The sequence below is a fragment of the Pituophis catenifer genome, unplaced genomic scaffold (assembly GCF_029215685.1).
Source record: "Pituophis catenifer annectens isolate HBS135680 unplaced genomic scaffold, rPitCat1.0.hap2 SCAF_4, whole genome shotgun sequence".
Lineage (NCBI taxonomy): Eukaryota > Metazoa > Chordata > Lepidosauria > Squamata > Colubridae > Pituophis > Pituophis catenifer.
The window spans coordinates 2,993,927-3,019,716 of NW_027256884.1; the positions used below are offsets into that span (position 1 = coordinate 2,993,927).

General features: G+C 42.6%; 1 protein-coding gene across 1 annotated transcript in view; it reads left to right on the top strand.

Moving 5' to 3' along the window:
* The window catches only part of VWA8 (von Willebrand factor A domain containing 8), a 107,485-nt gene that overhangs the window by 32,224 nt on the left and 49,471 nt on the right, over positions 1–25,790 (top strand). Inside the window, 9 exon segments of the mRNA XM_070944244.1 lie at positions 3,040–3,155; positions 5,464–5,570; positions 8,735–8,841; positions 11,695–11,766; positions 13,996–14,072; positions 15,014–15,089; positions 16,069–16,204; positions 18,799–18,918; positions 20,005–20,210. Of these exon segments, the coding sequence (XP_070800345.1) occupies positions 3,040–3,155; positions 5,464–5,570; positions 8,735–8,841; positions 11,695–11,766; positions 13,996–14,072; positions 15,014–15,089; positions 16,069–16,204; positions 18,799–18,918; positions 20,005–20,210 (1,017 nt within the window).

The following is a 25,790-nucleotide window of genomic DNA, read 5'->3' on the forward strand; positions in this document are numbered from 1 at the left end:
GTACACCGCCCTGAGTCCTTCGGGAGAAGGGCGGTATAGAAATAAAATTATTATTATTATTATCATCAAGGCTGTCCAACCTTGGCAACTTTAAGACCTGCAGAGTTCACCGGCCAGAATTCCCCAGCCAACATTGGAGTCAAAGTCCACAAGTCTTAAAATTCCCAAGATTGTACATTCCTGGTTTTCGTTAACTGTCTTCTTGGTATTTTTGTGCGGTGTTTTGTTTTCATTTTCGCCTTAAGTGGGGGCAAAAATCAGCGGAGAACAAATTCAGGAAATGTTCCTATCTTGGTGGAAAGATTGGCTTTCCACCATTCAGATAATTACAATAGCTAATTAACACTAATTGGAACAAAGGTGCTTTTTTCAAAAGGCAACTGGACTTTCTCGCTTTTGTTTTCGTTTTTCTCTTGAAAGCGTTTCGCCTCTCATCCAAGAAGCTTCTTGAGTTCAAAAGAAGAAAATTGACATTTGAAATAAGAGAACAGGAAGATAAACAATATTATTCGATATGGGAGTTATTTTATCAATGGATAGACAATAAAACATGGAGACAAAATATGATATATGAAATGAAATTAAGATAAAATGTGTAAACGCTTGTTTTCTTTTAGGGGAAAAGAACATTTGTCATATATTTATATTTTGAAGATTATGGGAGCACGAAAGGATTTTAACCGACCGAAACACTGTCTGTAATTGTTTGAAAGGATGATGTTTTTATGTTGTTTTTGTTTGAAAATTTAAAAAAAAAATTGGGGGAAAAAAAAAACAAGCTTCTTGGATGAGAAGTTAAATATTTTTATGGAAAATAAATAAATAAAATCCAGTTGCTTTTTGGAAAAGAGCTTTTGGGACAACCATGGCCTGGATGATTGAAAATCTCCATTAACACAAGATGGAGTTACCAGAGCATTGCTATTTCATAGCAAAGTTTCCAATTAGGTTGATATTCGAGAGAGAAGGCAAAATTTTGCAGTGAATTCGCTTTATTCCTTTTTAGTTCCCAGCATGTTCCATCTGTCTGGCAATGCTAGACAGCTTAATAAGACATTAATCTCAGCAAGCTGGATTTACCCTCAAAGATTTAAACATGCTGGGCCAATGCAAGCTTAACCCTTCAGCTGCTAAAGCCACAGTTAAAGGCTTTGCTCGTGTATTTTTTAAAAAATTCCTACCACTTCCATTCCCATTTTGCTTACTTAAGGGGAAAAAGGCCGTTGGATGCCCCACCAGTAACAAAGCACTGCATTCATTGCCTGATCAGTTTTCTTTTATTCTTTTTTTGGTCTCCAAATTGTCTTTTTTGTCAGTTTATAATATAAAATACAGGGTAGCTCAGTGGCTAAGACGCTGAGCTTGTCGATTGAAAGGTCGGCAGTTCAGCGGTTCGATTCCCAGCGCCGCGTAACAAGGTGAGCTCCCATTATGTGTCCCAGCTTCTGCCAACCTAGCAGTTGGAAAGCATGTAAAAAAAAATGCAAATAGAAAAATAGGAAAAATTCCCCTTTTGCGACCTTCTGCAAAGCAAAGTCAACGGGGCCCCAAATTTCTGTGGTTCAGGGAGACGTTTGCTGAGTGAGTTTTGCCCCAGTTTGCCACCGTTGCTAAGCGAATCGTGGCAGTCGCTAAGTTAGCTACTCAGTTGTTAAGTGAATCTGGCTTCCCCCTTTGGTATTTGGTTGCCCGGAGGTCGTAAAAAAAGGGTCACGTGACCCTGGGACACAGCGACGGTCATAAGTATGGAACCGTTGTCTGAATTTTGATTCCCGTTATCGTTGCTACAGTGGTTGTTAAGTGTGAAAACTAGTCGTGCCATCGTAACTTCAAACGGTCACTAAATGAACTGTTGTACATTAAGGACTACCTGGGCTGCCTCCTTCACGATATACACTAGGGTCTTGATGGCGAGCTTGTGGCACACAGAGCCATATCTGTGGGCACGCGAGCATTGCCTTAGCTCAGTTACAGCGCGTATGCGCACCTCGGCCATCTGATTTTCGGGCCTTCCAGGCCCACTGGAAGTTGGGAAATGGGCCGTTTGCGTCCTCCGGGGGGAGTGGGGAAGGCTGTTTTCGCCCTCCCCAGGCTCCAAAAAGCCTCTGGAGCCTGAGGAAGGCGAAAAAACGGACCCACCGTGCCATCGCGTGCCAAAAGTGGGGGGAGTGCAGGGGTCGTGGACGCATGAGGGGGGCAGGGCGCATTGAATTATGGGTGTGGGCATGCGCGACCCTCCTGCTTTTGGCATGTGACGGCAAAAAGGTTGTGTAGTCTATGGTCTAGGATCAGTTTTGTATTTCAGTCACTGGAAACTCTTAACAGACCATGCCTTTAAATTGCATTTTTCTTCCTTTGGTCTCCTCCGAAGCTGTGGCAGGGGTTAAATAGGGGCGTTGAAGGTCCTTGGAAGGCACCAGACTGGGGAAGACTTCTTCTGCCAAGCACTGGGTGTTGTTTTTTAACAGTTTATTTATACATTTTAATTTAACATACATAAATGCTTTGTGAACAATGTATTGTCTGGGTCAATTTGCTTACATAATAATACTTTTCCAGCTCCTAATTTCTATCTTTTATTATCCAATCATTTGTAAAACAAGGCCCATGTTTGAAAATACTCTTATCTTCTTTTTCTTTTATCTTTAATGTCAGTCTGTCCATTTCTGAACAATCTTAACTGTTTTTTTTAATTACATCTCCTCCTCTCGCTGTTTCTTCATTTTTCCAGTACTGCGCAAATATGATCCTTGCTGCTGTCAAAGCATGTAGTATTAAATACAAATTCCCCTTATCATATTTTTCTGGTATTATATCTAAGAAAAAAATTTCTGGCTTATCATCTCTATGCAGCTTTTAACATTTTTTTCTAACCACGTATGTATTTTTGTCCAATGTTTCTTTGCTTTCGTACATGTCCACCACATGTGATAATAGGTGCCCGGTATCTGGTTACATTTCCACCAAGTGCTGGGTGTTTTGAAAGGACCTTATCTTCTCTTAAAGATAAATTAAATTAAATTCATTTCTCATTAACAGGCGCAATCTCTGGCCGCCTCCTTATCTACCCGCCAGCTTTTGAGAATCTGCCGGCGTCTCTCGCACTACCCGGATGAGAGCCTCCACCACGCTATCCATAAAGCTTGTCTTTCTAGGTAGGTTTTTTTAAAAGATATATATATGTATATAAAATTTATTTTTATTATTTTTTTTATTTTATTTTGATTTATATGCCGCCCTTCTCCGGAGACTCAGGGCGGCTTACAATGCATTAAGCCAGTGTTTCTCAACCTTGGAAGCTTGAAGATGGGTGGACTTCAACTCCCAGAATCCCCCAGCCAGCGCTGGTGGCTGGGGGATTCTGGGAGTTGAAGTCCACCCATCTTCAAGCTTCCAAGGTTGAGAAACACTGCATTAAGCAATAGCCTTAATACTTTTGTATATTTATACAAAGTCAGCTTATTGCCCCCACAAACTGGGCCCTCATTTTACCTACCTTAGAAAGGATGGAAGGCTGAATCAACCTTGAGCCTGGTGAGAATTGAACTCGCAGTAATTGCAGGCAGCTGGAAGCTAAATACGACCTTTAACAGTAGCATTAGTCTGCTGCGCCACTCAGGCTCCTAAAATGAAAGACATGCATGAGAAATCTTTGATCAGATTGGCTGTGGGTCACTGTCCACTAGGACAGTGATGGCTAACTTTTTGGCCATCACGTGCCAAAAGCGGGGGGGAACCAGGGGGGTCGTGTGCGGGCGTGCCCACACCCATAATTCAATGTGCCCCATGCATGCGCGCATGACCCCCCCCCCCGGTGGGCCCGGTAGGCCTGTTTTTTGCCCTCCTCAGGCTCCAGAGGCTTTTTTGGAGCCTGGGGAGGGCATAAACGGCCTTCCCCCCCCTCCCCCCAGAGGCCAGAAATGGCCCGTTTGCCGACTTCCGATGGGACCGGAATTTTATTTTATTTTATTTTATTTAATATAACTTATATGCCGCCCTATCTCCATAGGATTCAGGGTTCACAACAATTAAAACAAGCCAATAAAAACATAAAATACATACATAAACAAATATTAAAACCCATTAAAATAATCGAAAACCCCCTCAGTCCGGGCTAGGTGCCACGAACAGCCATGTTTTTAATTCGCGGCGGAAGGTGCGGAGGTCAGGAGCCAGCCGGAGCCCCAGGAATGCCTGTTTTTCGCTCTTCCCAGGCTCCAGAGCCTTTCTAGGATCCTGGGGAGGTTGAAAACAGCTTTCCCGGAGGCCCTCCGGAGGCTGGAAATGGCCCATTTGCCAACTTCCGGTGGGTCTGGAAGGCCCGAAAATCAGCTGGCAGAGCTGAACTGGTGTGCCCATTGATACGGCTCAACGTGCCACCTATGGCATGCATGCCATAGGTTCGCCCTCACGGCACTGGGATGTTGTCAGTCATTCAGGTCATGGTTGTCCCAAAGGTGCTTTTTTCAAGAGGCAACTAGACTCTCTTGTTTTTTTCTCTGAAGACATGTCACTTCTAATCCGAGAAGCTTCTTCAGTTCTGACTGAATAGTGAAGAATAGAAGGATTTATATTTCTCGCAGTCATCTGGTCGTTAGTGCTCCCTCTGAGAGTCGTTGAGGCCACTTGGAGGTTTTATCTGTTCATCTATCCAAGTGGCCTCAATGACTCTCAGAGGGAGCACTAACAACCAGATGACTGCAAAGAATATAAATCCTTCCATTCCTCACCGTTCAGTCAGAACTGAAGAAGCTTCTCGGAAGAGAAGCGAAACGTCTTCAAAAAAAAAAACCCCGAAGAAAGTCCAATTGCCTCTTGAAAAAGCACCTTTGGGATAACCTCCAGGATGATTGCAAAATAGCCAAGACCAAGTTGCAGGTATTACAGGTAGACCTCGACTTATGACCGTAATTGAGCCCGAAATTCCTGTCGCTAGGCGAGACAATTGTTAAGTGAGTCTTGCCCCATTTTGCGACCTTTCTTGCCACAGTTGTTAAGTGGATCACTGCAGTTTGCTTGTCGCAAAAGTAGATCACGTGACAACCCCCCCCCCCGGATCCTGCAACCGTCATAAATATGAGTCAGTTGCAAAGAGTCTGAATTTTGATCACGTGACCACGGGGGGGGGGCGCCGCAACGGTCATAAGTGTGAAAAACGGTGCTAAATCCCTTTTTTTTCAGTGCCGTGGTAATTTCGAACGGTCACTAAATGAAACCATTGAAAGTCGAGGACGACCTGTATTATACTTTATCTGGGTGAGCAAGGGGAACGAATGCAGAAGATTTGCGAATTGCCGTGTTGTTTGACGTCGTGGGATCTGCAGAACAGATCTCTCTCTCTGTCTCTGTCTCTGTCTCTGTCTCTGTCTCTGTCTCTGTCTCTCTCTCTCTCTCTCTCTCTCTCTCTCTCTCTCTCTCTCTCTCTCTCTGTGAAATAACCTTCCCTTGTCTTGTGGTGTCTAGGTTTTTACCCAATCTGGCCAAATCCGCCTTACATAAAAACCTGTTGGATGCCGAGATCGAATCACGCCCTGCTGATATCCAGGAAACGGAGGGAAGAGACTATAGCTGTAAGCGCTCGGTTGTTTTTTGTTTGTTTTTAATTTTCTTTTTATTTCTGTTCAATCCTGCGCAATACAAAACTGGGCCCCAACCTGTCCTTTTTTCTAACGCTGGGCTCTCGTTTCACGCTTTTAACATCGGAGAAGTTCCCAGGTTCCCTGAGATGTTGATTCGGAGGCGGATGGATTTCGATCGAGTCGTTTGGCATCTTGTCTTGAGTTGAATTCTGGCGGATGGATGTTGAACGGAATCAGCCAGCATGGTCTTGCTTGATCGTTTGGGGATAGTTGGGTCCTTTGAGCTGGGTTGTTTTCCTGCGGTCCTTTCATTACCCAACTAGGTAACGTCTTCAAGGCTAGAAAGGAATGGGGTTGCAGAGAGAAGGAGGAGGAGGATTGTAGGGTCCTTGCTGCTCTCTGAGCTTGTGGTGTGGCCCGCCATCAGCCTGCACGGATTGTGACTGATCCCGACGACGAGGAGGCTGGTGTGGGTTTGCGCCAGCAGCCTGTACAGCCGGCGCTCGAGTCGGACAGCGAGGAGGCTGAAGAGGATGTGGTGCCAGAGGCAGAGACTCAGCCAGGGCCTTCAGAGCCTCCAGAGGCTCCTTCAAGTGGAGAGAGCGAAGTGGAGGAGCCTCTCCTCAATGCTCGAGCACGCAGGGCTGCCAAAAGGCAGGAGTGGCTACTCAGGAGGAGGTCTCCTTGAGAGTAAGACTTGGGGCTAATTGGCCACTCCCTTAGCCTCTTTAAGTTCGCTCACAAATAGCACACGCTGCTGGAAACAACGTTTAATTACTACGCAGAGCATTTTGAGAGTGAGTTTCTTGTTACATCGTGGTTTCTGGGCTGGTTGCCAATCCTTGTCGGACTTCGTTTATTCTCTGTAATTCATAGCAGGCTGATAAGGGCATTTGCACTGAAAGCCTGCATTTTGAAAGGGGTCTGTTTGTATTAAAGGGAGTTTTTGGAGCTTTGTGTGTGTCACACTCCTTGGGATTCGGAGCTGGGGCAGAACAGCTTAGTTATTTTCTCGCAGACCTTTCATTACCCAACTAGGTAACATCCTCAAGGCCAGAAGAGAAGTAGTTTTGCAGAGACGAAGAGGAGGACTGTGGGGTCCTTGGTGCTCTCTGAGCTTAGTTGTTTTCTTATGGACGTTTCGTGACCCAACTAGGTAACATCATCAGTGCTAGAGGGAACGGGGTTTGCGAGGAGGAGGATTATGGGGTCCTTGGTGATCTCTGAGCTTGGTTGTTTCATTACCCAACTAGGTAACGCTCTGAGTGCTAGAAGGGAGTCAGGTTTGCTCTCTGTTTATGGGCTACACAAAAATATAATAAATAACATTTTTTTTAAAATAAAGCAAAATAGACAAGTGGGTTTCCCTGTCAATGTGGGTGTGATAGATATTCTATTTTTATTTGGGAATAGTTTGAGCTGTTTGTCTTCAAGGGTGCTTGGGTTTTTGAGCCCTGCCCCATAGAGTAATGTTTTAGTGTCAAATTTAACTATATGACGTGGACTGCGTAGAATTCAGCGGGACTTAGTTAGGAGGTAAATACCTTAAATAAATGAATAATTATGTCCAGTATGATCAGCTGTAACCAGGAGCAAAATTGCCAGAATCAGGTCTTTTTACCCATCATTATATTGCGGCTTTAAGCACAAGCTAAACTAAGCTAATCTTTAACAGATATTTAGCTAGGCGGCTTGTAAAATCTGCGACATCCATGTTTATGCTACCCAATAAAAAAAAAAAATGTCCACTGTGATAATTACATGGTCCTGTTTTTGCTTGTTTGTTTATGTCTGCCGTGCGGAAAATGTGTTACAACAATTTAGGGAAATGTTTTAGCAGGAAGTTCGGTTGAATGGGAATACATACATTTTTTTTTTAAAAAAAAATCACCTTCTATTCTCAAGGCTTATAGATAATATAATTATATAATTATAATTATATTATATTATATTATTTATAATATATGATGCTTACATTTTCTGAATTGTTCCACTGGCGATGTATCTAACCGTACAAGAGCTAATGATAGATAATTTGCCCGTCCACCCAATTGGGAACAGTTAATAGTAGAGATTAATATTCATTGCTGATTTAAAAATGCAGGAAGCTATTTTCTTATTGGAAAACCATATTAACGATTTAGTGTAAATAGCTGACTGCTGTTTATGCTAATTTGCATTCTCTATTTAGGGCTTCGGGATGCTTATCAAAATATCTATAGAGGTTTTAGGGCGGTGATTTTTTCTGTATTTCTGTGCACAGAAGGATTAAACAACATGCATCTTTTTTTAATATATTTGCAATAAGTGCAAGATGGTGATTAGACCCCAGTGTGCGCGTAGAAGCTTTTAAACCTTTGTTCTCTTTTATAGCGCAAATCTAGATCTAAATTTGTGCACGTTTTATATTGCAACAAACAAATCGCTACTTTTACACAATTTGCACTGTGAATTTTAGATGCCAAAGGGAACTAGCTGAAATGATATCTACAGTGCTTACATGGCGCGAAAAAATATTTTAAGAGCATAATCATATTAGCTTCGTTATTAAGAGTAGTCTGTATTTTGATTTGACCAGCTGTGTTTTTGCAGATTTCTATGCCAGGAAATTCCGCAGCTGGGATTGCAAGGAAAGGAAATCTTGCAGCACAAACCATGGTTACATCTTTGTTTTCTCAAAGTCCAGGGTTAGATAGACAGACATCAAGCTAATCATCATCTCCTTTTAACGACCCCATAATCTCTTGCGGGGTGGAGTCTGGGCAACTGAATGGAGTTAGCAGAGTGTTTTAATGGCCGGATATCCTTCCTGTCGCCAATGCAGAGTTTTGTTCAGCAGATATATTCCCATTGTGCCCAGAGAGAGAGAGAAATATCTGCCTCTCCCTAGGATCGAACTCACAGCCTCCAGATTGTGAGGCGAGAGCTCCACCTCTAGGCCACCGCACCACTCCTACAAACATTAAGCCGATATCTCAAAGCAAACAGTGGACATCAAAATGCATCTATAGCCAGGCAGCGTTTCAAAAGCTATTTTGAAGTCTTTCTCAAAGGACTTTCGAAAATTAAATATTTCAGTTGCATTTAGAATGGAAATAGCTGTGCCCCCCGTGGACATAAAATGATGGTGATTCTTGATTTGTGTGAACATGCAGGCGAAATCAAATCCGGAGTCCTGAGGATTGGGAGTGCCCAGATTCCAGTTTACAATCCCTACGAGAGCTTGAAAGTGCCTGACGTTCTTTTCTATGAAAATACTCAAGTAAGTACCCCTGTGATCTCCTCTTCTTTCAGATGGATGGATGGAGACCATCTCTTGGCTGTCTTTTTAAGGACGGACTCGGTTGAGGTCCCTCTCCGAAGTGGGCACATTTGGCATTTTTGAGATCACATTGTGGGCACCCCCAAAATAGCTATTAAGAAGCTTGCCTGTTGTGAAGGATGGGCCATTTTGAGATAGGATATAAGATTTTGATGTTGTTGTTGTTAGTTGTGAAGTCATGTCCGACCCATCGCGACTCCATGGACCACATTCCTCCAGGCCTTCCTGTCCACTACCGTCCTCTAGAGTCCATTTAAGCTCACGCCGACTGTTTCAGGGACTCCATCCAGCCACCTCGTTCTCTGCCGTCCCCTTCTTCTTTTGCCCTCCATCGTTCCCAGCATTAGGCTCTTCTCCAGGGAGTCCTTCCTTCTCATTAGGCAGCCAAAGTATTTGAGTTTCATCTTCAGGATCTGGCCTTCTAAAGAGTAGTCAGGGTTGATCTCCTCTAGGACTGACCGGTTGGATCGCCTTGCAGTCCAAGGGACTCACAGGAGTCTTCTCCAGCACCAGAGTTCAAAGGCCTCAATTCTTTGGCGCTCAGCCTTTCTTGTGGAGGATGTAAGATAGAAGGACCCTATCTTCAGTCTTCTCAAGAGTAACCATACTCAATTCCTTCACTGTCTCTTCATAGGATGGTTCTTTGTTCCCTCTGCACTTCTATAAGCCTGTTCTAGGTTGACCTCATCCTTCTTCTAGTATGGAGTCCAGAACTGGACATTCAGTGAATCAAGACAGAATAAGTTTCAACAGTTCTCTGTTGATCCACAGGTGCTTTTTCAAGAGGCACCTGGACTTTTCTTTATTTTTCCTTGAAGGCGTTTCACTTCTCATCCAAGGAGCTTCTTCTGTTCTGACTGAATGGTGGAGAATGGAAGGATTTCTATTCCTTGCAGGTCGATAGCACTCTTTCTGAGATTCATTGAGGCCACTTGGACAGAGAAACAGAGACACCCCCAAGTGGAGTCAGAGGGACTCCTAATGATCTGATGATGTTAAGGATTATAAATCCTTCCATTCTCCACCATTCCTGCAGAACTGAAGAAGCTTCTCAGGCGAGAAGCAAAACCTCTTCAAGGAAAAATTTAAAAAGTCCAGTTGCCTCTTGAAAAAGCACCTTAGGGACAACCATGACCTGGATGACTGAGAATCTCCATAGATATAATAATTCATTGATATAATAATCAAACTACATCGGTCTTTTCCGCAGCATATTAGATTAATAATTCAACTTTATTTTTTTTAACTATCTAAAATTAAATCCTAAGCTATTTTTACAAGCCTTAAATACACAGCGGGGTAATCTCTGCTGTCTACTTGTGCAGTGGGTTTCTGGTTTTTCCCAAGTCAAGAAGTTTACATTGGTTTCTGTTGTTGTGTCATCAACTATATTTAACTCAATTCTGGAACGTATCCAAGATCATTGGGGGCATTATTGCTGCCTTTTTTAGTTCTTGTGTGCGAATGATCTGGAAAGTGTCTTCGGTTTTAAATCCCAAACAAGTATATTGTGGGTTCTTGGGGTTCTCGGAATCCTGCATCCAGTTTTGGTCACCACATTACAAAAAAAGATGTTCAGACTTTGGAAAAAGTGCAGAGAAGAGCAACTAAGACGATTAAAAGCCTGGAGGCTAAAACACATGAAGAACGGTTGCAGGATTTGGGTGTGGCCAGTCTAGAGAAAAGAAGGATTGGGGGGGGGGGGCGCGTGATAGTATTTCAATATTTGAGGGGCTGCCCCAAAAAAGAGGAAGGGATCAACCTATTTTCCAAAGCACCAGAAGGCAAGACAAGAAGCAACGGATGGAAACTAATCAAGGAGAGAAACAACTTGGAATCAAGGAGAAACTTTGGAACGGTGAGGACAATTAAACAGTGGAACAGCTTGCTACAAGATGTTGTAGGTGCTGCTTCATCACTGGAGGTTTTTAAGAGGAGGCTGGACAAGCCACCTGTCTGAAATGGTATAGGGTCTCTCCTTAAGCAGGGGGTTGGACTAGAAGACCTCCAAGGTCTCTTCCAGATCTATTCTAACACAGTTGATGAGCCAATTTGGATCAGGTTTTGTTTTAGCAGAAATGAAACCTGGAACATTTTCAGATATGAGTCGGTCCTACAAAGATTCTGGACCAATTTTTTTTTTTAATTTGATTTATATGCCGCCCTTCTCCGGAGATTCAGGGCGGCTTACAATGCGTTAAGCAATAGCCTTCATCCTTTTTGTATATTTATACAAAGTCAGCTTATTGCCCCCACAAACTGGGTCCTCAATTTACCTACCTTAGAAAGGATGGAAGGCTGAGTCAACCTTGAGCCTTGGAGAGATTCGAACTTGCAGTAATTGCAGGCAGCTGGATGTTAATAGCTATTAGTCTGCTGTGCCACCAGGCGCATTTTATGGAATGAGGTGCATGGTGACCCCTATTTCTCCTAAACCCTTCAGCATCTCCAAAGTGCAGCATTACTACTGGTCTGTTCACCCTCTAGGCTTCGAAGCCCCTTCTTTTCTCTGTCCCTTCCATTGACGTCCCAACCCAGAATAGCAAAAACCATAGTAATGATTCCAATAAATGAGAATATTTGTAGCTCAGGGTTGAAATGAAAGGGTCCTTGATGCTCTCTGAGTTTGGTGGTTTTCTTGCAGAAGTTTCATTACCCAACTAGGGAATGTCATCAGTGCTAGAGATTCTACAGAAGGCTAAAATTTTGTTCGGCTGATTCGGTATTAATAAGTGTTGCTCTGTTACTTATTTTCTTTCCAATTTGAAAACATGGGTCTCTTTTCTTTATTAGCATATGATGGTGATGGAAGATATGTTAAAAGATTTTTTGCTCGGAGAACATCTTCTTTTAGTGGGTAACCAGGTAAGGACAATCCAATTTTATCGAACCAATTTTCTATATTTAAAACCTACAAAAACTCTACGTACATGTGGCTAACAGTCAATTTCACTGAAATTGTAAATGTGATTTCCGAATAAATGTAAATAAATCTGGTTGCAGCCTCCTTGCCTGAAATAGTAAAATGGTTTAAGCTTTCTGTTCATTGGTAGCTAGACTGCCCTTAGTCATAATTGAAGTGGGGATACATATTGTATTGGTTTTTATTGTATTGGTTTTTATACTGAATTTCATGTGTTTTTTTATCGTTGTGAGCCACCCTGAGTCCTTTGGGAGAGAGGGCAGCATACAAGTTTAATAAAATAAAATAAAATAAAATAAAATAAAATAAAATAAAATAAAATAAAATAAAATAAAATAATAAAATAAAATAAAATAAAATAAAATAAAATAAAATAAAATAAAAAAATAAAATAAAATAAAATAAAATAAATAAAATAAAATAAAATAAAATAAAATAAAATAAAATAAAATAATAAAATAATAAAATAATAAAATAAAATAATAAAATAATAAAATAAAATAATAAAATAATAAAATAAAATAAAATAAAATAATAAAATAATAAAATAAAATAAAATAAAATAAATAATAACATAAAATAAAATAATAAAATAAAATAAATAAAATAAAATAAAATAAAATAAAATAAAATAAAATAAAATAAATAAAAGGAGGTAGAGGGCTCTGTGTGTATTTTGTTTGTGTGTGTGCATGTGCATAAATAGTTATCTGGGAATTGTGTTTGGTTAATAAAACCTGGCTGATCTGAAAGTTTCCAGTTATAGCTGTGATGGGATTCCAAGCCAAAATAAACGCCTCCCTAGATATTTTGCTATAGGTGGATGGACGTCAGCCAGCCGATGAATTATTGCATGAAAAATATTCATAGACAATCTTCCCTTTTAATTTAAGAATAGAAACGAAGCTGTTAGTTTGCAAGTTAACGTAGATTTGAGGTTTATTTATAACTAGCTGTACCCGGCCACGCGTTGCTGTGGCCCAGTCTTGTGGGTATACAATATTTTTTGACCGAGTGCCAATAATTTCCCTCTGTAGCTCAGGTCACGCCTACTTTGCCTCCGTCCCAGTTTGCCGCGGGTGTAAGAGCTGGTTTCCCGGCTTGCCGGTATAACCGCCTTCACCTTCGCAGCTCTCCACAACACAGACGGCATCGGGGTCCCTGGCAAAGGTACGGCATACTCCGTTAGTCGGGAGGACGCTTCGCGGCGGTTGACATTTGCCGCCACTTTGCTTATGGGTTTGGCGGCGGCGGAGCTGAGGGGAAAAGACCCGGCTCGCGCCTGCCATTGTGGTGCTGCAACGTAGTTTAGCGTGTGTTGCTTTTACGTCCAACAGATGGCGCTGTTGGACGCCAACATGCGAAAAAGCATGTTTTTACCTGTCACAGGTGTGACATCTATATAATATCCATATAAAAACACGCCCGTATTCGAATGCAATGTTGTGTCAAAATTTCAAAGCAATCGGTGAAGAACTTTCGGAGATTTACGATTTTGAACAAACGAACATTTACATTTATATATATATATATATAGATGTATGCAGGTAGTCCTGGACTTACAACCGTTCATTTAGTGAAAAATGTGACTTATGACTGCTTTTCACGCTGTCGCAGCATGACCAAAATTCAGATGCTTGGCCGCCGACTCATACTTATGACGGTCGCAGAGTCCCGGGGGGGGTCACGCAATCCCCTTTTACGACCAAAGTCGACGGGGAAACCAGATTCACTTCCCAACCATGTGACTCACTTAACCAGCTGCAGTGATTCGCTTAACGGCCGAAAGGTCGTAAAATGGGACAAAACTAGCTTTTTCGCTTAGCAACGGAAATTTTGGTTTCTGTTATTGTCCTGAATCGAGGAGTACCTGTAACGTAGCCACGAGGCGTTTCAGCCCTTAATACTGCAGCAAATAAATCTCCCCATTTTGATTTTAAAATACAATTAACGCTGTATTGTTTGCAAGGAGCCCCATGAATTAATACTGGTTTTATGTGGGAATTTAGCTTCGTTATAATAATTTTGTATTTATCTCGGATGATGTGGCCTGGTGTCTTAGTGCCAGAAACTCAGGGCTATTCTCATTTTAGCTCCCGAATTTAGTAGACTGTTTCGCCTTATATTCGCCCCTAAAACATCCCCTCATTGTGCTTGCCTTGTTGTTACAGGGTGTGGGAAAAAATAAAATTGTCGACAGATTCCTTCACCTGTTAAATCGACCAAGGGAATATTTGCAGCTGCACAGGTGAGTTGAGTTTTGAATAGCAGGATTCTTGCTGTCAAATTTTGGGGTTAGGCAAAAGGCCTTTTTAAAAAATATATTTATTTATATTTTATATTTTTTAACTGCTCACTCCGTCAGAGAGGGGCTCTGGTTTTTCTTCAGATTGTGTATGAATGTGTGTGTGTGTGTACACACACAAACACACACACACAATCCGAAGAGATTATCTATCTATCTATCTATCTATCTATCTATCTATCTATCTATCTATCTATCTTAGTTTTTTAAAATATTTTTAATGTTTATTTATATTTTCTGTTTCTTAACTGCTCACTCCATCAGAGAGAGGCCTTCAGATTGTGTATGTATATGTGTGCGTCTGTTTACTCATTTTACCGACCTCGGAAGAACGGAAGGCTGAGTCAACCTTGATCCGGTCAGGATCGAACCGGAGACTGTGGTCAGAGTTTGCCTGCAATTCTGCATTCTAACCGCTGCTCCGCCACGGCTCTAATCCGTGGTTATTATGATCCCCCCCCCAAATTGGTCGTAATATCGGGCACAACTCATTTAACAACTGCTTAGCGGTGGAAATTCTGGAAAAAAAATCTGTCGTAAGTCAAGGACTGTCTGTATTCCAGATCTACTAAATGCCCTTAGATTTCTCCAACTGGAGATCAAAATGCCCAGCTTGGAATATTAGAGCTTTTTGTGGCATCTGCTCACTTTTAAGTCGGTGACCTACAAAAATTGACTAAAAGGGAAGAAAAAAAAAATACTGCCTCCCCCTGTGAATTAGGGAGTAGAAAATAGGACAGCATGTTTGCCAATGCAGCTTCCCCTCCCTCTCTCTCTCTCCACACACACACACACACACAAACACACACACTTTCCACCCAATGCACTGATGTGGTCAGCTGGGATCTTTGCCTAGAAACGTGTCCCTGTTTTGCTGCCCTTAGAGACACCACCGTGCAGAGCCTGACGTTGCAGCCGTCCGTGAAAGAGGGCCTGATTGTGTACGAAGACTCTCCCCTCGTAAGTCTCTCCTGGTGGACCACAGCTTGTCCTTCCCCTCGGTGAACTCTGAGAACCCCGGGACTTCCGTGCTGCGGCCTTCCCGGAGCTGAGCACCTGATGAATTCAGGATTTGCCTCACATTTTAAGAAAACCGGGTCTTAGATATATGACGTTATTCATTATGATAAGATTTTAGATAGATGATGATGGATAATTGGTAGCTAGGCAGGCAGGCAGATGGGCGGGCGGATGGATGGATGAATAGAGAGAGAAAGAGAAAAAGACAGAAATGCAGAGAGAGAGAGAGGGCTGGAGGGATGGATAGACAAAGAGACAGAGAGAGAGATACGGATAGATACAGAGAGAGAGACCGAGAGAGAGAGAGATACAGAGAGACGGATGGACAGGCAGACAGAAAGAGAGAAGATAGATAGATAGATAGATAGATAGATAGATAGATAGATAGAGATATAGGGATAAACAGATGGGTGGATGAATGGATGGATGGATAGAGAGAGAGAGTGAAAGACAGACAGACAGAACGACTGACCAAATAGATAAATGATAGATGGATGGATGGATGGATGGAAGGACTGTCAGATGAGATAAATGATGGGTGGGTGGATGGATGGGTGGATAGAGACAGAGAGAGAAAGACAGACAAACAGAACGACTGACCAAATAGATAAATGATAGACGGATGGATGGACTGTCGGATGAGATAAATGATGGATGGATGGATGGATGATAGACAGGTAGATGGATGGATGAGAGAGAGAGAATTATAGGTCTTGTTTTCTTCTAATCCCCATTCATCAAATATTTGAAATAGAGGTGGGATTTTTCTGTCTTTGTTGGGATGAGCTGGGAATCTTCTTTGCTTTACTGGCTCTGCCTTCCATCTAGGCTGCGAACACTGGGTTCCTCCATATCCGTAATATATATCTTTTTTTTCCCCCTGGGAACGTTTGTCTCGTTCCAAATCATCTCTTTCTAGGTGAAAGCCGTCAAAAAGGGCCACATCCTAATGATTGACGAGGCAGACAAGGCGCCCACCAACGTTACCTGCATCTTGAAAACTTTGGTGGAGAGCGGAGAGATGATTCTGTCGGACGGGAGGCGCATTGTCTCGAGTAAGCGGCCCCAGAGGGAGAAAGTATAGCCGGCTTTATTGTAGATAAATAAATTAAGAGCTGTTAATAATACCGTGTTTCCCCAAAAATAAGACATCCCCTGATAATAAGCCCAATCGGGCTTTTAAGCGCATATTATAAGCCTCCCTGAGTCTCCGGAGAAGGGTGGCATATAAATCAAATTATTTTAAAAAAAAAAAATACCCTGCCTCCCCGAAAATAAGCCCTTCCCGAAAATATTTAAACACATGCGCATCCAGTCCCCGCCATTTCCTCTGGTTAGGGTTAGGGAGACAGAGCTGGAAATCAGGTAAGACGGCAAGAGGAGTCCCGTCTTGCTCCACGCGCCCCAAAATAATAAGACCGCCCCGAAAATAAGGCCAAGCGTTTATTTCGGGGTTCAAAAAAAAAATAAGACAGGGTCTTATTTTCGGGGAAACACGGATATATGCATGAGGAGATATAATTTTTTTTCAGAGAAACGGATGGAGTTCGTTATGAATTCATATTAATTTCTAATATGTAATGCAACAAGGAAAATACAACTGTCTTTCTAAAAGAATACAAGCAGGAGTCCAAGAGGCAAATTAGCAGTTTTCTTGCTCTAGAGCTGGGGTGTCAAACTCAGTTTCATTGAGGGCCGCATCAGGGTTGTGTTTGACCTCGGGGGGCAGGGAGCAGGGAGGGGGCCGTGACCGGGTGTGTGTGGCCATGGTGGGTGTGACACAGGACTTGTGTCGGGGGCACCTGTGGTGGCCAAGTGCTAAGGCAGGATTTCCCTCAGACCCTCACTCACTCTTATTGTAACCAACCAACCTTCCTTCCTTCCTTCCTCCCTTCCTTCCTTCCTTCCTTCCTTCCTTCCTTCCTTCCTTCCTTCCTTCCTTCTCTTCTTTTTCCTTCCTTCCTTCTCCTTTCTTCTTCCTTCCCCTCTTTCCTTCTTTTCCCTTCCTTCCTTCCCTCTTCCTTCTCCTTTCTTCTTCCTTCCCCTCTTGCCTTCTTTTCCCTTCCTTCCTTCCCTCTTCCTTCTCCTTTCTTCTTCCTTCACATCTTTCCTTCATTTTCCTTCCTTCCTTCCCTCTTCCTTCTCCTTTCTTCTTCCTTCCCCTCTTGCCTTCTTTTCCCTTCCTTCCTTCCCTCTTCCTTCTCCTTTCTTCTTCCTTCACATCTTTCCTTCATTTTCCTTCCTTCCTTCCCTCTTCCTTCTCCTTTCTTCTTCCTTCACATCTTTCCTTCATTTTCCTTCCTTCCTTCCCTCTTCCTTCTCCTTTCTTCTTCCTTCCCCTCTTGCCTTCTTTTCCCTTCCTTCCTTCCCTCTTCCTTCTCCTTTCTTCTTCCTTCACATCTTTCCTTCATTTTCCTTCCTTCCTTCCCTCTTCCTTCTCCTTTCTTCTTCCTTCACATCTTTCCTTCATTTTCCTTCCTTCCTTCCCTCTTCCTTCTCCTTTCTTCTTCCTTCCCCTCTTGCCTTCTTTTTCCTTCCTTCCTTCCCTCTTCCTTCTCCTTTCTTCTTCCTTCACATCTTTCCTTCTTTTTCCTTTCTCTTTCCTCTTTCCCTTTCTCCTTTCCTGTCCCTTCTTGCATGCTCAAATGCAAAAGACGAAACATTTCTCCTCTGGTTTCGGTTTTAGTTTGCTTTGATAGCTCTCTGCCAGCGAAAACGGAGCACGGGGGGGGGGGGGTGCACCCTCTTTTCGGCCTGGGTGACCCGCAGTACCTCTGCTAGTGAAAATGGAGCTCGAAGAAGCTGTGCGTGACAAACCCCTCCGCCCCCCCCCCCCGGAGTTCCATTTTCACTGGCAGAGGGCTGCAGGAGGCCATTGCGGCCGAAAACGGGACCCGGGGTGGCTGTATGCAGCCCCCCCCCAGCTCCTTTTTTGCTACCAGAGACACTGCAGACCAGTCCTTTGCTGTTTCCAGGCCGACCCCACAGGCCAGATCTAAGCACCCCACAGGCCGATGCAGCCCACACCCCTACTCTAGAGTAAGCCCAGACAGATTTGTTGTTTTCCTGGCTTGAACATCCTTTCACTCAACGCTCTCTTATAATTAGGAATGGACGTTCACGCCTGTCGTTTACATAATCTTTTGCATAAATCATGCCAAAAAAAATAAAAATCTAATCTAATTGGATCCTGCACCTACGGGAAAAATGCTAGGATGATGATACAAAACAAAACAAAAAAATCTTTAAAATACCCTGGCATTCCCTACTTCCAATCCAGATCCTGTTCCTTATCTTTATTTTGGACTAAAAACTAAAAAATATAGTTTAAAATAACATTCACGGTGGCCCCGAGTTCCTAAAGTCATACGTAATTTGGCCTGTCAGTTTGCCGTTCGATCTGAATAGCATCTGAACAAACAGCATGTTATATTCTTTTAACTGTTACTATTAAAGTATCTTTAAGAATTCAAGTAAAACAGTTGAATTTATAGTAGTTTAATAGATTTATAGCTTATGGAGTTTGATTGCCATGTTGTTATACGGGCCCCATACCTGTTAGCTGTTTGCTATCTTTTGATCATTGTGTCATTTTCTTTCTGGAATAAAGTCAGATCGAAAACACTAATTCTGTTTGTTTAACTCCCAGATCCTGTTGCTGCAGACGGGAGAAAAAATGTCATAGTAATTCATCCGGATTTTAGGATGATTGTTTTAGCTAACAGGCCGGGGTTCCCTTTCTTGGGAAACGACTTTTTTGGAACTCTTGGTAAGTCAGGCACTTTGTAAAAGCTTCTATTTTATGGTCTATGAAAAAAAAAATGCAACTTTTGTTTCATGAGTCTGGTTGCAGGAAGAAGAAAAAAAAAACTCCAAGGAAGCTCCTAATTTAGGTGTATTAAAACCATTTATTTATTTTAGCCTCCATTACCCCTTTGCTATTTGGGAAAAGAAACGTGTATTTTGGGCCATAAATAATTTTCCTAGGAAAATGTTTTTCAAAAAAAGAATATAAGTTAAAAATAAGCTCCATTTTGAAGGGCTAGTAGTAGCGTCATCGGCAAGCTAAGCTTAACACGTGTTTTCTTCAAAAATTTAGAATTTAAGGGGAGAAAGGCTGGGGGAAGAGGAGAAGGAAGGAGACAGAAAAAGAGAGAAAGAGAGAGGGAAGTGGATGGGAGGAGAGGAGTAGGAGAAAGGGAAGGAGAGAAGAAGAAAGAGGAGAAGGGAGAGGAGGAGAGAAAAAGGGAGGAGAGGGAAGGGAAGTAGAGAGAGGAGAGGAGAAGGAGAGAGGGAAGTGAAGGGGAAGAGAGGAGAAGGAAAAAGGGAAGGAGAGAAGTTGAGCAGAGAAGGTAAAAGAGGGAAGGAGAAGGGAAGAGATGGAAAGAGATGGACTGTGGTTGTAAAATTGGGTGGAATATGGGGTATATGAGAAAGGAAATCAGACGGGTAATTTTCTTTTTCTTACTTGATGGTTATATAATTGATATTACAATGGAAGGTAATATATGTTATTATATGATGGATGTTATCGTGTATTTATTTATATGTTACTGTACATTTGTCTATATACATATGATTATAATGACAATGATAATGATGTTTGTTTGTACGTTAAAACCTTGGACACCTAGAGAGCACATGCCTCAAGAAATAAAAGAAATGTATGATATAAAACAATAAAAAAATATTACAACAAAAAAATTAAAATATCTCGCAAGCACCCCTCTGAGTTCACTGTAGCACAACAGAGTGTAAAGTTTTAAGTACCACAAATTTTCTTCTTTATTATGAACTGCAAATGAATTATCATATTGGACGCAGTTTTCTCCTTTCTTCTTCTTGCTTGTTCCAGGAGATATATTTAGCTGTCATGCTGTGGATAACCCTAAACCGAACTCGGAGCTGGCAATGCTTCGACAGTACGGGCCTGATGTTCCTGATTCGGTTCTCCAGAAACTGGTAGCAGCTTTTGGAGAGCTGCGAAGTTTGGCTGACCAAGGAATTATCAATTATCCTTACTCGACTCGAGAAGTAGTGAACATTGTCAAGCATTTACAGGTACTGTGTGACAGTTCCTAATCCCAGACGGCTCACTAATAATTGAAGACATTTGGCTTCTGACATCTGTAAAGACTACCTTAACATTTAACAGAATAATGATTAATTGATTATCTGGCATCAGATTTGGCTGTACAAGAATATTTCTACCAGATTGTCCATTACATGGCATATGCTTTATTTTCAGAAGGTTCTGGGTTCTTGTTTCAAGTATCTGAATTCTGCATTAGAATTAGAATCCTGCATCCAGTGTTGGTCACCACGATGTAAAAAAAACTGTTGAGACTCTAGAGTGCAGAGAAGAGCAACCAAGAGGATTAGGGGACTGGAGGCTAAAACATATGAAGAACAGTTGCAGGAACTGGATATGTCTAGTTTAATGAAAGAAGGACTAGGGTGACATGAGAGCAGTGTTCCAACATCTGAGGGGCTGCCACAAAGAAGAGGGGGTCAGCTTATTTTCCAAAGCATCTGAAGGCAGGACAAGAAGCAACGGGTGGAAACTGATCAGGGAGAGATTCAACCTAGAACTAAAGAGAAATTTTCTGACAGTGAGAACAATCAACTCATGGAACAGAAGTTGATGGCGAACCTGTGGCACAGGTGCCACAGGTGACATACGGAGCCATATCTGTGGGCACGCAAGCGTTGCCCTATTTCAATCCAGCACGCATGTGCACGCTGGCCAGCTGATTTTCAGTCCTTTCGGGCCCATCGGAAGTTGGGAAACAGGCTGTTTCCGGGCCTCCGGAGGGCTTCCGGGTGTGTGTGTGGGGGAAAGGCCGTTTTCGCCCTCCCCAGGCTCCTAGAAAGCTTCTGAAGCCTGGGGAGGGCAAAAAAATGGGTCTACCGCGCCCACCGTGTCATCACGTGCCAAAAGCGGGGGTAGGGTCACGCGTGCATGCATGGAGGGATGGGGCGCATTGAATTATGGGTGTGGGCACACGTGCGCACAATCCCCCCCACTCAGCTCGCTTTTGGCACCTGACGGCAAAAAGGTTAGCCATCACTGCCTTAGGAAGTTGTGGGAGCTTCATCCCTGGAGACTTTCAAGAAGAGACTGGACTGCCATTTGTCAGAAATGGTGTAGGGTCTCCTGCTTGAGAGCAGGGGGTCGGACTAGATGACCTACAAGGTCCCTTCCAACTCTTGTTACTCTATTTCAAATAGTTAAAAAGAAAGGAAGATCCTGGAATGCTTGTTTGTGCCAAAGAACCGTCATAATTCAGCAAGCTGGACGTTGAACCGTTCCATAAATGAATCTAAAAATAACGAAGGAACAAACTTAATGATGACATAAAGCCAGAGAAGGTCTTAATTCACCCACTCGATTTCTGCTTTGAATTTGGGTTTCTGCTTTGCTTGGCCTCCAGGGCTTCCAAGAGACCTGGATCAGGGGAATGACTAGATTTATTTAGAATTTCTTCAACCAGTAGCATGGAGAAACAGGAGTAATTGTTTAGGACACAGAGGCAGCCCCCTCCCGTGTCTAGCAGGTAATGGGAACCCGTTGGGATAAAAGGAAGGAGGGAAGTGATACAATCTCACAGCTTGAGAACGGAGGAAGGAAGTTACTCATGCACAATATCTGATTCTATCATTGTAGGGCTTCTGCCACGAAATCAGGTTTGATTTATCAGGTTTGGAAGGTGTTTATACTGCTGGCAAACAAAGTCAAACTTCAGGATGTGCATATTCGCGACGTGATTTATTTAATTACAAAATCCAGCCGATCGCCGGCCGCTCAGATCTTCTCTCCGGGTTCACAGAGGAACGAAGTTGTTTTGCATCGTTTGTACGTCTGAAAAGCAGAGAAGAAAATGTGCCTTGGAAAAACCGGACATCCCGTGATCAGGAGGCTCTGTGTATGACCTCCATCTAACCTTTCCTCATGCAGGAGCTCTCTTCATTCCCACCATGTTAGAAGGCGGTCAGAATCCAGAATAACAGAATTGCAAGGGACTTTGGAGGTCTTCTAGTCCAACCCCCTGCTTAGGCAGGAAACCCTACACTACTTCAGACAAATGGTTATCTAATCTCTTCTTAAAAACCTCCAGTGAAGGAGCCCGCACAACTTCTAAAGACAAGTTGTTCCACCGATTAATTGTTCTTGCTGTTAGGAAATTTCTCCTTAATTTCTAGGTTGATTTTCTCCTTGATAAAGCTCCCATCCGTTTCTCCTTCTCTTGCCCTGAGGTCTTTGGAGAACGGGTTGACCCTTCTCCATAATTTTGGATATTCCTTCTTTTTCCCCCCCTCTACAAAATGTTCATGGAGGAAGAAAGTAAACAACGGCAGTACAGAGCGGGGGTGAAATGCTCCCGGTTCGGACCGGATCGCCAAAAAATGCTTTTAAAAGTAAAAAAAAAAAAAAGCCTTCGATGATCGAGCGGCTCAGCTGGGATCGTCAAAGGCTTTTACAAGAAAAAAAACCCTTTTTTTCTTTTAAATGCCTCTGATGATCTAAACTGTGTTGCCTGATCTGCAGAGGCTTTTTTAAAAAAGCCTCTGATGATCAGGCAACTCAGCTGGGATCGTCAGCCTTTTGAAATCATTTTTTTACAAAAAAAAATGGTTTTAAAAGTTAAAAAAAAAAAAAAGTTGGCCACGCCCACCCAGTCACATTAACTCCCCCCCACCAAGCCACGCCCACAGAACCGGTAGTAACAGATTTTAGATTTCACCACTGGTACAGAGTGTCTTTTGACTTGGAAATTCGTAGGACGGAAGTAGCAGCCCAGGAATCGGTTCCAACACCACAGTTAATCCAATCAATTATGAATACAATCAGATTTCTTTATTGATCACTTTGACAGTATAGAATCACAATCGGAGGCGGGTTTCACAGATTTTTACCACCGTTTCGCCACACACGTGCTCGATTTGCATGCGCGCCTTCCACGCGTGTGCTTTGCACATCTGTGCAGCTTGCATGCATGCGCGTCGCTTAGAAAACGTGGTTAAATAGGACGGTGGCTAAATCGCCCGAACCGGTCCAAACCGGCTGAATACCACCAATGATCACAGTGCAAGCATCAAAGCTCCAAAAATAGATAATACTCGGAAAGTTTAAATCTCAGTCTCAGAAGTTGTATCCAATAACGTCTTTCTCCTAAAGGAGTCTTCTCCCTACCTCTCTTCCTGTAGGGCAGTGTTTCTCAACCTTGGTAGCTTGAAGATGGGTGGACTTCAACTCCCAGAATCCACCAGCCAGCAGTGAAGATGGGAGTTGAAGTCCACCCATCTTCAAGCTACCAAGGTTGAGAAACACTGCTGTAGGGGAGGAGCAGGCAGAGCTGAGGTGGGGTTAAGCACATCATCAGCTTAGAGCCTTTACGTTGTCACAAATGGTCTTGAGCTCAACCCCTCTTGAATTCCTTTGACCCTTATCCGGCGCCAGTTTGATGTTGAATTTTAATTGACCTCATTCTTGCCTACAGTTTCCTTGGGCAGGGAACCTTCTGAACTGCAACTTAATGTATGGTCCTGATCCTTTGGGCCTGACACTTCTTCGATTTCTTGAAGAAACTTTTGAAGGGAAAGAGTAGCAGAATTACAGAGTTGGAAGGGACCTTGGAGGTCTTCTAGTCCAACCCCCTGTTTCAGCAGGCAACCTTATACCATTTCAGACAAATGGCTGTCCAATCTCTTCTTAAAAATGTCCAGTGTTGGAGCACCCACAACTTCTGGTGGCAAGCAGTTCCACTGGTTAATTGTCCTCACTGTCAGGAAATTTCTCCTTAATTCTAGGTTGCTTCTCTCCTTGATTACTTTCCATCTGTTGTTTCTTGTTCTGCCTTCAGGTGGTTTGGACAACAGGTTGACTCCCTCTTCTTTGTGGCAGCCCCTCAAATATTGAAACACTGCTATCATGTCCCCCCTAGTCCTTCTTTTCACAAAACTAGACCTACCCAATTCCTGCCACCGTTCTTCGTAGGTTTTAGCCTCCAGTCCCCTAGTCATCTTTGCTGCTCTTCTCTTCACACTTGTCAGAGCTGGAGCCATTTTTTCTTGGCATCTTCAGGGCTGCCACAGTAGTGGCTGGGCAAGCTGTGGGAACGGGAGGAGGGAAAGGAGGAGATAACGAGGGTTTGGTAACCCTAATAAAATTCTTTCCCCTGGGAACCAAGGAGGTTCTCGCCAGGTGCTGGGGAGGCGTGGGGAGACCAACTGGAGTTGGGACAGTGACTGGATTGGACCATGTGACGGTCATGTGGATTGTGGGGGAAAGAACTTTTGACTTTAATTTGGATGGGGAAAACGCGGGGCTTTTAGAATCAGGGGTTCCCCAGATGTGCCAATATGACATCCCTAATAAATTTATACTTTTCTTTTTTTTTAAATTTGATTTATATGCCGCCTTTCTCCGGAGACTCAGGGCGGCTTACAATGCGTTAAGCAATAGCCTTCATACTTTTGTATATTTTATACAAAGTCAGCTTATTGCCCCCACAATCTGGGTCCTCATTTTACCTACCTTAGAAAGGATGGAAGGCTGAGTCAACCTTGAGCCTGGTGAGATTTGAACCAGCAGTAATTGCAGGCAGCTGGTCTTAATAACAGGGTGCTTTAGACCACTGTACTACCAAGGCTCTTCTTTTTAAGTTTTTTATTTTTTATTTATTTTTACAAACATATCAATGTGTGAACAGTGTGGCACCTGGGTATCATACATTCTAATACAAATAAAACTAACAGCATTAGTCATAGTTATTACTTTCAATCCAACTTATATATCTCTAATAGTAATACATATTTATATAAAGTTGCAGTCTTTCATTATTCAATTATTCCATGTTTTCTCTTATTATTACTCTTATTTTATGATGTAAAAGTGTATACACTAATTTTCCCCTTTTCTCTTATTTCTATCTCTTCTTCTAACTTTTAATCACGTCATCCTTTGTTAAACAACATTTTCTTTCTGTCCTACCTAATTTCTAATCATGTCACCTACTTCCCAAGAAAGAAAGTAAAGAGAGAGGAAAAACAAAGCAAATAAAAACACCCAAAACCATCTATCCATCATCTCTTGCCCGCTTCAATACTTCAGTTGCTATGCTTTTTTTTTTCTTTTTGACTTATCTTCCATATAAATTTATACTTTGAGGAATATGCCTTCCTGGGAGTTTTGATTCTGTGGGGGTGTCACTTGGAACCCTGACATGCTCTACAAGAGTGAAGGGTTTTCATTGTGTAAGCAGAAAAACAACCCTGGGTGATATTAGCCCTCTGAATGTAACAGTTGGTTTAAATGACCACACAATTTCATGGTTTTGTCTCTTTACTACTCCTAGTTAACGGATGAAAGTTTTGATAGTTGCTCATAGTTTCCCTTTAAAATGTCTATAAAGATTTGAAAAATATCTTTCTGGGTATTGCAGTGCATGGAGAACACCTAGAACAATGAGGGCTAACCTTTTACGTCACCGCGTGCCAACCTGCGTACCAAAAACGGCACATAAAACCGCCTGCTTGGACTGCACAACCTCGCTGGCCTTCACGCGCACGGGGAGTGCCGAAACTTAGAAGAGCAGCATTCCGTTGTGCATGCGCACGCCAGCACCCAAACTTCCGGTT